The sequence below is a fragment of the Spermophilus citellus genome (genome assembly GCF_964194105.1).
Source record: "Spermophilus citellus genome assembly, chromosome: 4".
NCBI classification, from domain to species: domain Eukaryota; kingdom Metazoa; phylum Chordata; class Mammalia; order Rodentia; family Sciuridae; genus Spermophilus; species Spermophilus citellus.
The window spans coordinates 1,769,373-1,783,675 of record NC_138185.1 but is presented as its reverse complement, the minus strand read 5'-3'; the positions used below and the strand labels follow the sequence as shown (position 1 = coordinate 1,783,675).

At 54.9% G+C, this 14,303-nt stretch overlaps 1 protein-coding gene across 5 annotated transcripts in view; it reads left to right on the top strand.

The window, feature by feature from the left end:
* The first annotated feature begins 2,102 nt into the window (after positions 1 to 2,102).
* OSBPL2 (oxysterol binding protein like 2) overlaps positions 2,103 to 14,303 on the top strand; it is a 34,757-nt gene continuing 22,556 nt past the window's right edge. The window contains exons 1-4 of one of the 5 annotated variants that reach the window (XM_081289196.1): positions 2,135 to 2,258; positions 10,440 to 10,528; positions 11,488 to 11,656; positions 13,479 to 13,623. In XM_081289196.1, the coding sequence (XP_081145322.1) occupies positions 11,620 to 11,656; positions 13,479 to 13,623 (182 nt within the window). In that variant the 5' untranslated portion in view covers positions 2,135 to 2,258; positions 10,440 to 10,528; positions 11,488 to 11,619. The other 4 variants (XM_081289198.1, XM_081289197.1, XM_081289199.1 and 1 more) reach the window with 4 other exon arrangements.

Sequence of the window (14,303 nt, the reverse complement as noted above, 5' to 3'; positions counted from 1 at the left end):
CAGCCTGGGGATGGGAACTGGCCCACAGGGGGTGCTATGCCTGGGGCCTGCAGGGCATTTCCTCATTGTGGGTCCAGGAGGTCCCAGTGACAGTGCAGTGCCCACCAAACTGGCTGCTGCGAGGGGAAACCAGATGAAGCACATAAATCACGGGGCATTCAGCTGTCATTGTCCTCTGTTACCTTCACCCTTGCTTGGCATTATCCCCAGCCATCTCTGTCCTTTCCACTCCCTCCATCTATTCCTAGAGAATTTTGCTTCTGGAATTGGCCTTTGAACCAGTGAAGACCCTAAAACACCCTCCAAAGTTGGCTCCCAGCACCCCCATCACAGACTGAGGGTGTTCACCTGGGCTGCCCCCGCCCAAACCTGGCTACACAGCAGCCAGTCCTTGGGGTCCAGCTATGGATCTGTTAAAGTGGGGGAACCCATCCCTGCACCAAGCCATCTGAGGTCGGAGCCCACCCTTCCCCACAGCTGGGGTGAGATGATCAGGCTCAGCTGCGTAGACATTTGTCTGAGGCGACTAGAACTCCTGGTGGAGGGGTGGGCAGGCAGGTGAGCCCTTTAGGAGCATGTCCTTATGCAAGGGTCAGTCTTAGAGATTTAGGGGAAGGGGCTTGGAGGCTGGTGGGGAAGCTGGAGCCTGGTCAGCCTGGCCATCTCCTTAGCAACCAGCCTGTCCTTGTCCTGGCTTGGGGGCTGTGCCTGCACCCTTCCCTCTGCAGGCTGCAGTCTCTCTCTCTCTCTCTCTCTCTCTCTCTCTGTCTCTCTTTCTTTCTCTCTTCAGGGGTAACCATGGCAACGCCTTTGTTTCAGAGGCCCTCCCATCTCTCTTTTCAGAAGGGACGCAGGGGGCTCCTTCCTAGTCCCTAGCAGCCTAGCTGACAATGGACCCACCAGTGCACTGGGACAGCCCCTGGGATGTAGAGCCAGAGAGGCGGCCTGGGCCCTGCCGCCCATCGAGGCCCCAGTATTTACAAGGGTGTGTGTCTGCCACAGGGCCACAGTCTGCAAGATCTGCCCTGCCTTGAGCTCCTCAGTCCTGCTAGGGGAGACCTGTGTGAGAACCCCCCTTGCCAGAGGCAGTGAAAGAGGCAGCACTGAGCAGGGCCTTCAGAATGAGCTGTGGGACCATGGTTGACTCATCCAGGGTCTTGTGGTTGCAGGGGCCCAGTACCCTTTTGGCTCCACCTCAAAGTGGCTGTAGCAGAAAATCACATGCAGTTTTTCAGGTCACTGAATGGTACACACTCCTGTGCTGCTCCAGGCACTGGGTGCTGTTGGCCCATGCATCTCAAGTGCCATGCTCCTCCGGCACACACCTCCATCAGTCGCCCCAGACGCAAATCTTTCTTTCACATAACTGGGTTCTGCAGAGGTCTGTAGGCAGATGAGAGCCACTTGGCTTCAGTCCCCCTCTGGTCTGAATTCTCTGCCACTGAGCCTCCTGGGCCAGAACAAGGCCACATGCCCACCCCTAAGCAGTTCATAGCCAGCCTAGTCAACCTCACTCTACTCATCAAACCAGACCCATGACTCAAGTACAGGGACCCTGTTTGCCAAGGAAACTGGGTGCTCAGAGGCTTTGGAAAGACTACAAGCTCCAGGTGTGTATCCAGAGCTTCTGGGCGAAACTAAGGGCCGCAGGCCAGTGGGCGCCTGGAGGCTTTTTAAGGGGAGTGAGATGGCTAGGGTGGCAGATGGAGAGGTAAACAGGCGTCGAATTTTATTGAGCGAGGAGCGTCATGCAAAGGCAGAAGGACGATATTCAGCACTCTCTGGGTGCCTAGCATCTCTGGGAAATATCCCCTGGGTCTGTAACCGGGGTGGGGCCTCCGGTCGCCCCAGCGCCCATGCCAAGACCACCCTACTCACTGTTTGCAAACCCGCCTCTCCCGAGGCCACGCCCCTCCCTCCTTCTCCCCCGCCCTTCTCGGGGCCATATTTGCATAACCCCGCCTAGACCATGCGCTTATTGGCTGTTCATGCCGTCAATCTTTCTGGGGGCGGGACTTCGCGGGGCGGAGGGAGAGGCCGCCCCGGCGACGTGATCAGTGTGGTTCGGCCCCGGCGCGGCCTTCGGGCCGGGCGCTGATTGGGCCGGCGGCGGCCGACGCGGCGGCGCGGGGCGCGGCGAGTGGCGGCGCGGGCTGCCTGTCGCGGGGCGGCGGGCCTCACTTCCGCCTCGGTGTCAGCGGCCGCAGGCGGGGGCGGGGCGGCGGCGCGGCTCGGCGGCGGGCGGGCACGGCGCCGGGGTGAGTGCGGCGGGCCGGGCCGGGCCGGGCCGGGCCGGGGCCGGGGTGAGTGCGGTCGCCGTGGACCCAGGCTGGGCCGCGGGCGCCGAGACGCGCGAGTTGGGCGGCGGCCTCGAACGGTGCTGCGGCCTCCGCCTCCTGCGGGCGCCGGGCCGCATCCGCCCGGCCCGCCCGCCGCAGCCAGGGGTCCGGGGGTCCGGCCGGGCCCGGTGGAGCGGCTGGGCGGCCCCGCGGTCCCGGCCCGGCCTCCCGAGGCGCCGCCGGGCCGCCGCTTTGTTTCCGCCGGGCGGGGGCCGAGCTGGCCGCGCGGGCCGCTGAGAACTTTGTACCGCGCGGGCCTCGGCAGTCTGGTTTCTGAGGTCCTTCCCTCCGCAGCGGAGTTTGGGACGCAGGGACGTGTCCTTAGACTGAGTGAGTTCTGAGTTCAGACCAAGACTGGCAGGTGGTCCCAGGTGAGCCGGACCAAGACCTGCGGGTACTCCTGAAGTCAGCCTTGCAGAGTGTACCTGGCCAGCAGGCGCGTGGTGGTGGTGCACAAGGGGATGTCACCCCCTTCAGGGTTTTGTTATGCCGGAGAGAGGACAGGCACTGGGCTGGGGACCAGCAGCTGTTGGGTTACACTCTTTTCAGGGACCTCCTTTGCACACTGGAGATGTGGTCTTCTTGAGTGGGGTTTGGCAGATACTTATTAAAGGCCAGTTGCAGACCTGGGTGGGTGCTGTGTGTGGCCTGGCATCCTGTTGAGGGGTCAGCTCAAAAGTGCAGATGCCCTGTGCAGTACCATATGTTAAGGGTCAAGGGTTCTCATGGCCCTTGATGCCTGGACAGAGGAGAGGCCTTCCTAACTGCAAGGGGGCATCTCCCTCTGGGCCTCAGTTCCCTCTGAGGCAGGTGACGTCTGCTCTGCTGGCTGCTTCAGCCTCAGGCACATAAGTGCTCCAAAGTGTCAGTTCCCTTTCCCTTGCTGGGACAGGAACCTAGAGAACCTGAAGATGGTACTTCCTCCCTTGCAGCACAGTGCCTCCCATGGTGTTGTCACTTAGAACATGACTAGACAAGGTGGCCGGATCTGCTCAGAATTCACCTTGTTTGCCTTGCAGGTTCTTCTGTTAGGAACGGCTCTTATCTGGGAGGATGATGGTATTTAACAATCATTGTGAGGCTCTGTGTCTCACAGCGATCTGCTAGACAGGCACTGACATCATCCTTAGTCCACTGGTGAGGAAGCTGAGGAACATAGCTTACTCTAGCCCACACAGCAGTAAAGTATAGAGCAGGGGTTTGAGCCCAGGCACTGTGGCTCTGGGGTTCATTTTTTCCCCTTGTGGTACTGGGATCAAGCCCTGGCCTTGTGCATATTAGGCAACTGCTCTGTCACTGAGCTACATCTCTAGCCCTGAGTTCCCATTCTCACACAGAGCCGGTGCTGCTGTTTCAGACTGATCTGTTTGACAGACTCACTGAAGACATTCCAGTCTTACTGTTACTGTGTCAGACTTTGTCTCCTGTAGCACATGTAACAGGTTTTCATTTTTTTGTGAGCCTGAGTGTTTATAAAATCATTTTGTTTCTTGTTAAATAAAGTCATTCTACATTTGGCCATCCAGGATCTTGCTGCAATGCCCACCTGCTGCACAGTGCCTTTGTTACTAGTGAAGTTGTCGATGTTAGTCCTGGAAGGGAGGGCAGGTGTGGATGCAGTTTGAAGAGTGAGGGTTTGCTTTCAGGTAGGTCTGCATGAGCTTCAGGCAGTCAGTGTTACATTTTCTTTCCTCCTTCCAAGTGCATGCAGAGACTTGGGTTTTCCATCATAACAAGCAATGTTCTTTAATGTTTAGAGAGTGCCACTTGACTCTCAGCTTGTCTTCTCCACAATTCTGGCAGTGCTAGCAAATGAGTCTTAGATAGTTCTTAAAACTTCCCAGCGGCTCAGGAGGCTGAGGCAGGAGGATCACTGGTTCAAAGCCAGCCTCAGCAACTTAGCAAGGCCCTGTCTCAAAATAAAAAGGATTGGGGATGTGGCTCAGTGGTAAAGTGCCCTTGGGTTCAATCCTGGGTACCAAAAAACAAAACAAAACAAAACAACTTGATTGACTTTCAAGTCTCCTTGCATTTGGCTAATTGAAATTATGGTGTTCTTTATTTCGATAAGGATGTTTTTGTGCTCTCTGTAAAGAGGGAGAGAAGCTGGTGTCAGTCATCTTGCTGTGGCAGTGGAAGGGTGCCTGGGGTAGATGCATTGGTGACTTTGCTAGGATGGAGCTGACATTGTGTTCGTGAGTTGCAGCATCTTAGAGTTGTGGGGGGACCTGGGGAAGCTCACACTGGGCCTCTAGGCCACCATTTGCTCTGGCCTCTAGTCTTTGCTTGTGAAATAGGTTATTGTGTTCTGTTTGAAACAAGTTACCATGGCATCAGGAACCATCAAGTGAGGTCCGAAGTAGGAAAAGATCCCTGAATACCGAGGCTGTCCCAGTCATTACTGTACTTCTGTTTGTTGGGTGCAGACTCCTTTTTTTTTTTAAAGAGAGAGAGAGAGAGAGAAGTTTTTTAATATTTATTTTTCAGTTTTCGGTGGACACAATATCTATATTTTTATTTTATGTGGTGCGGAGGATCGAACCCAGCGCCCCACGCATGCCAGGCAAGCGCGTTACTGCTTGAGCCACATCCCCAGCCCTGAGACTTCTGATTTAGTTTGCAGCACTGTGAAGGGTAAAGTTTAGTTCCAAAACTTAGTGTATTTTATGGCTGATTTATAACCTTATCAAGACTGAAAGTATTTGAATGTGACTACTAAAAATGCTTAAATCCTAAGAGTATTTTAGGTTCTAATTTGACATAAATGCAGTTTCCTACAGTAAGTAATTTGTTGCTGTGATTTTTTTGTGAGGAAGTTTCATCTCTGGATGTCCCTGCTGGTTGGGCTCAAGTCCCAATGTGGGAGTGAGTCTCCCATAGGCCCCTACTTGGCTCTTATTAATAAACGTGATTAAATGGTTCATTGTGCTTTCGTGAACTTTACGACACTTCCCTTTCCTTCAGAAAAGAACATGGGATAACTTGATAGAATTTCAAAGCATGCAGGTCAGAGCATTTGGTAGCACAAACACTACTGTCTCTGAGTTGGGCTCAGTAGTGGAGATGACCTCCAGAAGGGACCAGATTCAAGAATGCATGTGTATGGACTGTGCTCGGTGTGTGTGTGTGTGTGTGTGGGGTATAGGATTGAACCCAGGGGTACTCTACCACTGAGCCACACCCCCAGTCCTTTTTATTGTTTATTTTGGGACAGGGTCTTGCCCAAGCTGGCCTGGAACTTGCATCCTCCTGCACAGTCTCCTGGGTTGCCTGGTGTTTTGTGCGTCTTTTCTCTTTGCTTACCTTCTCTCTTTTTCTTTTTCTTTTCTTTTTTTAAGCAGCATACCTGTTTGGTTAATTTTGAGAAACATACTCTGGGCTTCGTAGCCCAAGCCTGAGAAATTCTGGTGTAGCTGGGAAGGGTGCCCACCTGTTGTGGACTGATAATGCCTGGCCCCGGCCTGGGCCTGCTGGCCTGGTATTGGGGTCTGGGGCTCTGTCCCTGATGCTGAGGCATGTCTGGGAGGGTCCCAGGGGCTCTTGGTTGGTCTCTGAACACAGGCCCTGAGCTCAGACCTCCCCATGGGTGGTGCTCAGACAGCAGTTGTTCCAGGTGGCATGGGGTGCTCTTGGGGAATGTGACAGGGAGGAGGAGGGTCTTGGGGAGGCTGTTCCGTAATATGCAGAGGCAGCTGTGGGAGGAATGGCAGTGCTGGCGTGCAGGTACACAGCTGGCTGGGTTCACTGAATCAAGGAAAGCCGGGTCAAGGGCTGCTTGTGCGACAGGGCCAGCTGGTGCCACTGTGCTCGACCAGAAATGATGTCTATTGCCGTTTAAAACTGAAGTGAATGTCTGATCTGGTGGCCAGGCCAGAAAACCCTGGAGAAGGGAAAGGACAGCATTGATGGCAGCAGGTGTCAGACGTGAGCTGGGGCATGGAGTCATCCCAGAAACGGTGGGTGTCCTCACTCCTGAGTGTGCGCTGGCACAGCAGCCTTTGCCAGTGACCTGTGGCAGAACCAGTAGGGTTAATAGTTACTGTCTCCCTGAGAGGTGTCAGGCAGGTCGGGGAGACAGGAAGGAGGGAGAGGGGCCCTGGGGCTGTGGTACTGGCTCTAGCTCTGCAGCAGGCTGGCTGGGCCTTGGTGGACAGCTCCTGAGTCAGTGTGGGAGGCTGTCATCTGGCTTCTCGTCAGGAAACCGAGGAACTGTGTAGCAAGTGTAGGTGCCCAGCTAGGCGGCCTGCAAGCCCAGGCTTCCTGTGGTTATGTGGCCGTGGCTTGTCTGCAGAGAGTTCCAGGCAGTCCTGGGACCTCTGGGTGCACAGTCCTGGGACCTCTGGTTGGGTCAGAACCCTTTTTGGATCAAGGCCCCTTTGATAAATTAATGAATAGTCTGAGTCATCTTTCGGGGGGAGAAAAAAATCACCGACAGAATTTAGCAGTTTTTTTCTTTTTTTAAGGTAAACAGGATTTATTTATTTATTTATTTTAGAGAGAGAGAGAGAGAATTAATATTTATTTATTTAGTTAGTTAGTTATTGGCGGACACAACATCTTTGTTGGTATGTGGTGTTGAGGATCGAACCCGGGCCGCATGCATGCCAGGCGAGTGCGCCACCGCTTGAGCCACATCCCCAGCCCTCTTTTTTCTTGATTGGAGGCGTGCGGTGGTGGGGAGATTTGTGGGTTTCCCTGACCTTGGTCTGAACACCACCCCTGAAGTGCTCAGGAAGTACAGCTGGGCGAGACGTGGGCAGGGCTGATGTTAGGATGATAAGTTTCTAACACAGTAAAACCGGTCAGGGGACCAGCAGTGTGGAGTTGGGCAAGATAACAAGAAGGGCCTGGATGGAGGCCATAGAGAGAGAAGCTGACGAGAGGGCAAGGGTGTCCAGGAGCCCTGCAGGACAGCAGCCTTTCACCTGGTCACGGGCTTGGAGGTGTGCAGTGGCTGCTGGGGCAGAGCTGCACATGAACAGTCCTGTGAGGGGCAGACTGACTGAGTCTGCCTGCTGCGCCTCAGTGAGGGAGGGCTGCGGGTGCCCTCCAGAGCCATGCAGCCACCCCCTCGGGCACGTTTGGATGGCTTTCCCTGTTGCACGATGATGAGGTTGACTAAAGCAGACGTGTGGAGGAAGAGCTGTGCTCACCTGTGTGTGGATGACCTGTGCTGGATCGGAAGCGGGGACACGCTCTGGCACCTGCTCTTCAGTGCTGAGCAGTTTGATCAAGTTGGGGACAGCAATCGAGGGACTCTGGCATGGACAGTGGTCTTAAGACTCCCCTCAGGGCCAGCTGCTGCCCGGGAACCCTGCTGGGCTGGCCCTTTGCCTGCCTCGGCAAGGCCACACTGCAAATGTGGAGCACGGTGGGCCGCGGGCGAGTGGTGCAGTGTTTCTTTTCCTGTTTCTTGTGAGAATCCAAGTCCCTGTTGGTGGCTGATCAACTTGCCTGGCTGGTGCCTTCAGTTAGCAGGCGGCCACTTTTGTGTCCGCACCTGTTTCTTAGTGTGGAGAGCTGACGTCTGGCCTGCAGTCAGGCAGCCCACTCGGTGAGGAGCCAATACAGCTCCTGACTGGGAAGACCACCCTAGACATGGCCGGGCAGAGCCAGAGAGCCTGGCTTGTATTTGTCCTACCCCGAGTAAAGAGCAGTATCATGGCACTTCTCACGCATTTGGACTTAATTATGTTTAGCCTATGGATAAGGGACAGGTGTTCAGAAAAGTTCACTCAGTTCTTCACCCCGCTCACCCGCCTGACTCCAGGACTCAGTGTGCTCGGCAGAGTGGTGCCACGTGCGGTCTCAGCAGTGGTGATCTGTTGCCAACCACACACACGCCCTTTGAAAAAAGATTGTGTTGTGACCGAGCAGGGATCGTTTATGGGATCCTCCATTTATACAATTTCTGTAAAAATCATCACTAAGCTTTCCCAGCAATGGACTTCCCAGGCCCCCTCCTTCCCAGGCCCCAGAGTGCTACAGTGAGCCGAGGGGCAGGAGCCTAGGCAGGTTTGGAGTGAGGATGAAGGCCGCTGGCCTGACTGTCCTCTGTCACATCCTGTCACACGCACTGGTCTTGAGGCCGTCAGTGTGGGTGGCATGTTGAGCAGCCCTGCTGCCACCTCCTGGCACAGGCCTGTATGTAAGTGGGTATGGGAAGTCCCCTGCTCCAGTTTTTGCCTGGCTTTTTTCCTCCTGCCTTTTGGGGCCACTGAACCATCTGTGGCTGAGCTCAGCACCCAGGAGGAGACACTGTGGTGGTGGGCCGTGCTGCGGCAAGGCTGTTGGCATCCTGATGCAGGATGGTGCCCAAGGCGAGCACAGGTGTGGATGTGTCTGCACAGAGTGTCTTGTTGTACTGCTCGTGTACTTTAAAGTTATGGAATAGAATGTGTGCTATTTGGAATAATTTAAATTTAGAACTAATATTTAGCCTCAAACGTGACTTTCACACATTTACATTGTTTGTATTCTTGTCTGGCATGAGAATTCTTCCAGGTTGCCTTACTTGCCTGCTTTTGATAGAGTAGAATCCTCACAGGATTGGGCTTCTTAGTGATTGACAATGGTGGTCACTGGTCCCTGGCTCTTTTTTATTTTCGTACTGGGGATTGAAACCAGGGGTTTAACCACTGAGCCACACCCCCAGTCCTTTTTATTTTTTATTTTGAGACTGGGTCTCACCGAGTTGGTGAGGCTGGCTTTGAACTTCAGTTCTCCTGCCTCAGCCTCCCGGGTCACTGGGATTACAGGCATGGCCACAATGCCTGGCTGGCCCCTGGCTCTTGCTCACTCACTGCCCAACTGCTGGATTTGCTTCTGTAAGGACAGTGTGAGGATGCCTCTGTCAGGTTGCAGTATGAGCATTCATAAGGTGCTGGGACATTTGGGGCTTGGTTGGGCCACATACTGGTAGGAGACGGACAGCAGAGCGGGCACCTTCAAGAGGGTACAGTGGTGGCAATTTGCAAGGGGGTGGGCATTTTGTGGGAGAGAGTGGGAACAGTGGTGGTGTGGCTGCAGTGAGGATGGGCTTGGGGACCATGTGGAAGGAAGAAGCCCCCTTTCCTGGCTAGAGTGGCCCCTGGGGAGGGACAAGGATAGGAGGACACCCTTGCAAGTTTCCTGTTTTTTCTGTGGACCTAGAAGAGGATAATGCTGACCAGAAAGAGCTGACTAAAGAAAAACACAACCCTGCAGCCCTTTCCCGAGGCGCTGTCCTGCGGGTTGTTTCTGAAAGGGAGCTGGAGCTCATGGCGCACTCCAGAGCCGTTGGCTGGCTTCCCAGCTGCTCACCCCACATCCTCAGCTTTGCAGAGGGTGAGCCCTGGGGCCAGTCTTTCCTTCCCCAGCTGCAGAGCCTCGACTCTGGGTGCTGAACCATTGAGCCACAGCCCCCAGCCACCTATGGTGTTCTGGCCAGACTCAGGGGGTCAGGAATCAGAGATACCCCAGAGCTGTGAGCTTCTGGGCAGCTGAGGCCTGTGTGCTGAACCAGGCCTCTGAGAAGTCCAGGGGTAGGTAGCTGTGAAGAAGGACTGAGGACCAGCCAGGGTGGGTAGTCTACTTGGCTGGCCCAGGGCCTCTATGGACTCTCTGTCGTTTCTCAGGGCCCAACCAGTAGAGGCTTCCCAGGAATGTGCCATGCTCCTGCCCAGGGCCCATGGGCTTCCATCTCCTGAGGGTGAGGAAGCTACAGGGGCCTGGCCTGTGGCAGTTGGTGGTCTGTGCCCCTCATGGGGCCTGGTGACGTGAAGAAGGCAGGGAACACCTGCTGGTAGGTGCATCTTTTGCTGGCAGCCACAGGCAGAGCATCTGGACTGCCTGGGAAGCCTGTAGGGGAAGGCCTCCGAGGCCCATGGTCACTGTTGAACCCTGTGGTCCACGTGCCGCAGCAATACCAGTGTCGCCATGGTATGGGTAGCAGAGTAGCATCTCCCACCTTCATTCAAAAACTTTCCGTAAGTTTCGATTGATTTACCTCTAACATTAGGACTTTTTTGGTTCTGGGGTTTGATCCCTAGGCCTCACCCAGGCTAAGCAGAAGTTTTATCACTGAGTTACATCCTAGTTTCTTTTTTTTTTTTCTTTCAGTTTTTCACATAGGATCTTGCTAAGTTGCCCAGGCTGGTCTGGAACTTGCCATCCTCCTGCCTTGGCTTCCTGAGACCCTGGGATGACAGGTGTGGCTGCCGCCCCGACAATGTGCATTTCCTGGTTTGAATCCTGATTGTTGATGTCTTTTTTAGGTAGCTTTTTGAAGGTGTAGTTGCATGTAAACAAGCTGCACGTTTGAGGCACACAGTCAGACGTCATGCACCCCATGATTGCGTAACGGCTTCACATGCACGTGGTCCTGTGTGCAAGCTGGAGAAGCCAGGCTCAGCCAGGACAGTGGCGCTCTCCCTAGTGTTCTGCGCTCTTTCCTTCACGGCTTGTTTGCTGGAAGACCCGCTGTGTGCTCTAAGGCTGAGGAGTGGGTGCTGCCGATTGTGTTTCCTGGTGTGCTTGACAGGATCCTGTTCTCACTTCCATGTGTTGGTAGGCAAAGGGTCCAAACCCAGAGCTGGCACTCTTGGTAGGGCGGCAGGGAACCCCCAGGTTTGAGGGCAAGGTGGCGGGCCCTGTGGGCCTGGGGCTTTCCCAGCCGGCATTGTCTGAACGTCCTCATTGACTCACTGATGTCCTTCTAAAGAGCAAAGTCCCCAAAGCTATTACTGGGTTATTTTGACACAGTTTTCCATTTATTTATAGCCACTTGGTTCTAGCTTCTGATGACTTTGAGCAGAACTTCCTGAGATGTGCTGGAGTCTGATGGCCTCACGTAGCTCGTCCTCTCGAGCTCTCTGCGTCTTCCCAGAGCAGTGTTTTATGTCTGCCTGTACACGTGGATGACGATTTTCAAATGTACCCCTTAAAGTAGCAGTCACCTATTGACCTGTCACCTTCCGTCTTCCGGCAGGGAGTGCTTCCTCTCCCTGATACTGTTGGAAGAGTTGTGTGTCTGTTGTGGGATCGCATGCTTTGTGTCTTTCCTCACATGTGGTTGAGATTGATTTGTAGAGCGCTGAATACTATTTAAATTTGTTTTGAAACTACATCTTTCTAGAAGCTAAGTATGCCAAAGTGTTTCTCCCCTCAGATCTCCTGTGTCTGCTGGGTTTTTACCAAGAAGTCTGTAGCGCAGAGTTGCTTGTGCTGTGGATGTAGCTCAGCTGAGATGATCCAGTAGGAAGACCACACCCCAGCAGTGACGGAGCCTGGCCACTGAAGGATGAACGGGGAGGAAGAGTTCTTTGACGCCGTCACAGGTGAGTCGAAAGAAAAAATGGCTCAGAAAGCACAGGGTGTGCGGGCGTCTGTGGGGTCCAGAGGGTGGGTCTGGCCTTTGGGAGGTGGTCTGGCATGTTCCGGAGGCCGGAGACCCGCTCTCAGGAAACACGTGGTATTCTGTCTCAGACGTGGGAAACTTGGACCTTGAGTCTTGGGAGACAGCATGGCAGTGCAGTGGGTGTGAAGTCTCTGGACGAGCTTCCTGGTGCCAGTGGTTTTCTTTGGAACTGGAATGCGGCGGCCAGTCTTTTAATGTTATTTATGCTGAATGGTCGAACACTGCTGGCCTCACGAGCACGTCTGGCTTTGAGCTGCTGGGAGTGTGCCACAGAGCAGCCCCCTGCTCTCCAGAGGCTCTCCTGGCCTCTCAGGTCAGCTGCGCGTGGAGTGACAGCCTTCTGTTCATCCCCTTCCTTTGTCCCTTGGGTCAGCGGGAATGTCACCCCATCCTTTCTGTGAAGGTCTACTGCCAATGGGGAGGGACTTGGACCTCAGCTAAGAACACAAACACAATGGCGGGAGGACTGAGCAGGTCAGGTTGTGGCTGTAGTCCCTAGAAGCTCTGTGAGGCTACCACCTACAGGGGTCACCCTGGTGGAAGCAACTACCCCAGCCTGGCTGAGGCCTCTGCCGTGCCTCGTCCTCGTGCACCCTGGGCTCTGTGGAGGTGGCAGCCGACCATGCTGTGCTCCTGCATCTGGCAGCCAGCTGTTTAGGGCCTCACTGAGCCTATGCTGAGGCTGGCCTTGAACTTGCAATCCTCCTGCCTCAGCCTTCCGAGTCTCTGGGATTACAGGCGTGGCCACCAAGCTGGGCTTGGCTTGCTCTCATCTAAAACCTTTGGAGAAAGGGACACTGAGCTTCTTAACAGCTTCCAAGGTGAAACTGTGGTCATTTTTCTTAATTTTGTGGCTGAAATTGCCTGTTGCGTGTGCTCCTGGAGATGTGCTCCAGGCCCTTCGGCCTGCACTCCCTTCCGCCGTCCTCCGGGGCAAAGTCCCTCTCTGCAGAGGGGTCACTGGGCTGTCACACCCGCTCGCTACCTGGCCCTCCCCTGGGAAGCTGTGCCTGTCACAGAGAGGCTGACTTGGTGTCCCTCCTCACCCGGGAGTCTCTTGGGAAGTCCCCACACCTTAGGACACATCTAGCCAACGTCCTCTGAATGCTTCTGAGCTCTTCTATAGTCTGCCTCACTTCCCCAGAAACAGCGTCAGTCCCATGTGAGGCTGAATGGTTCCTCCCTCCCTGTGGCACAGCAGCTCAGGGGCTGCTCCACAGCAGTGTTTCTCTGTGTGTCCCCACGTTGAGTGGCCCATGACCTTGATTGCTTGAGAGGTAGACTTCATTATTCCAAATGTGTCACTTAAAAGCTGTATAAGAGGAGCTGGGCATGGTGAGCTAGGCATGGTGGCTCACACCTCATCCCAGCAACTCAGGAGGCTGAGGCAGGAGGGTCTCATGTTCGAGGCCAGCCTCAGCAACTTAATGAGATCCTGTCTCAAAAGAAAAAGTAAAAAGGGCTGCGATGTGGCTCATGGTAGAGCCCATGGGTTCAATCCCCAGTACCAAAGGAAAAAGGAAGACCCATAAAAGCCCCTCTGGGTGGCTGGGTTACAGCTCAGCGGCAGAGCACTTGTGTAGCAGGTGCAAGGCCCTGGGTTAACCCCCAGCTCTGGGAAAACAAAACACAAAACCTGTAAGCCGCTGGTGGTGTGCTAGTGGGGGCGGGATCTGGGGCGTGGCTTTCCCATCCTCCACATCCACATCCATCCAAATGACCCTTCTGCTTGTCTTGCACAGGCTTTGATTCTGATAACTCTTCTGGGGAATTTTCAGAGGCAAATCAGAAGGTCACTGGGAGGATCGACTTGGACTCCAGCAACAGCTCAAGGACTGGGAAAAGTGGGGACAGGCCCCCTCGAGAGAATGGGGTTCAGAAGCACAGGTACGTGGTCTCCGTGCAATGTTTCAGAGTTGTCCACAGTGTGTCTTGTCCTTCCCAGAACTCGCCACAGTGCCCCCATGGGTGTCATGGGGGTCCAGCTAGAGGGGCAGCCCACCTGCAGGCTCTAGGCCTTCCTCCAATAGCTGCTGCTGACTGGCCAGCCTGTGCCACAGAGGCATGACACCTCTCTGCTTGGTCCTGGAGACCAGAAGACAGCAGTGTTTGACCAGTGGTCCCTTCCAGTGGAGTCCTTGCCCAGGATCCACGTGGCCTGGCGTGACTTGGGCCTTGCTGACTTCCTCTTGTCTGTGTCCTACTGAGCTACATTGGCTGGTATCCCCATGGGGACAGCAGGGGCTTGGTCAGCTGGCTGTGACAGGACCATATTTCACCCTCCTGCCCACATATTCATGTTTGCACAGTGGTTCTGGGGCCAGCGGCCCTCACCAGCAGGCTTCAGTGCCTCAGGAAAGGCGAGACCCTGGGTAGATAGCAGCCCTCAGGTGGCAGTGGGTCCTGAGGCGTGCTGACTACAGGGCCTCCAGCCTCACCCTGGCCTCTTTTCTGAGCGTGCCCAGGTGCCTCCCTCTCTTCACCCTTCATTTGTGTGCTCAGCTGTTAGTAGGGTGCCTCTGCTGCGCTGGGTGTCAGAGCAGCCATACCCTCTGGACCCCGCCCTT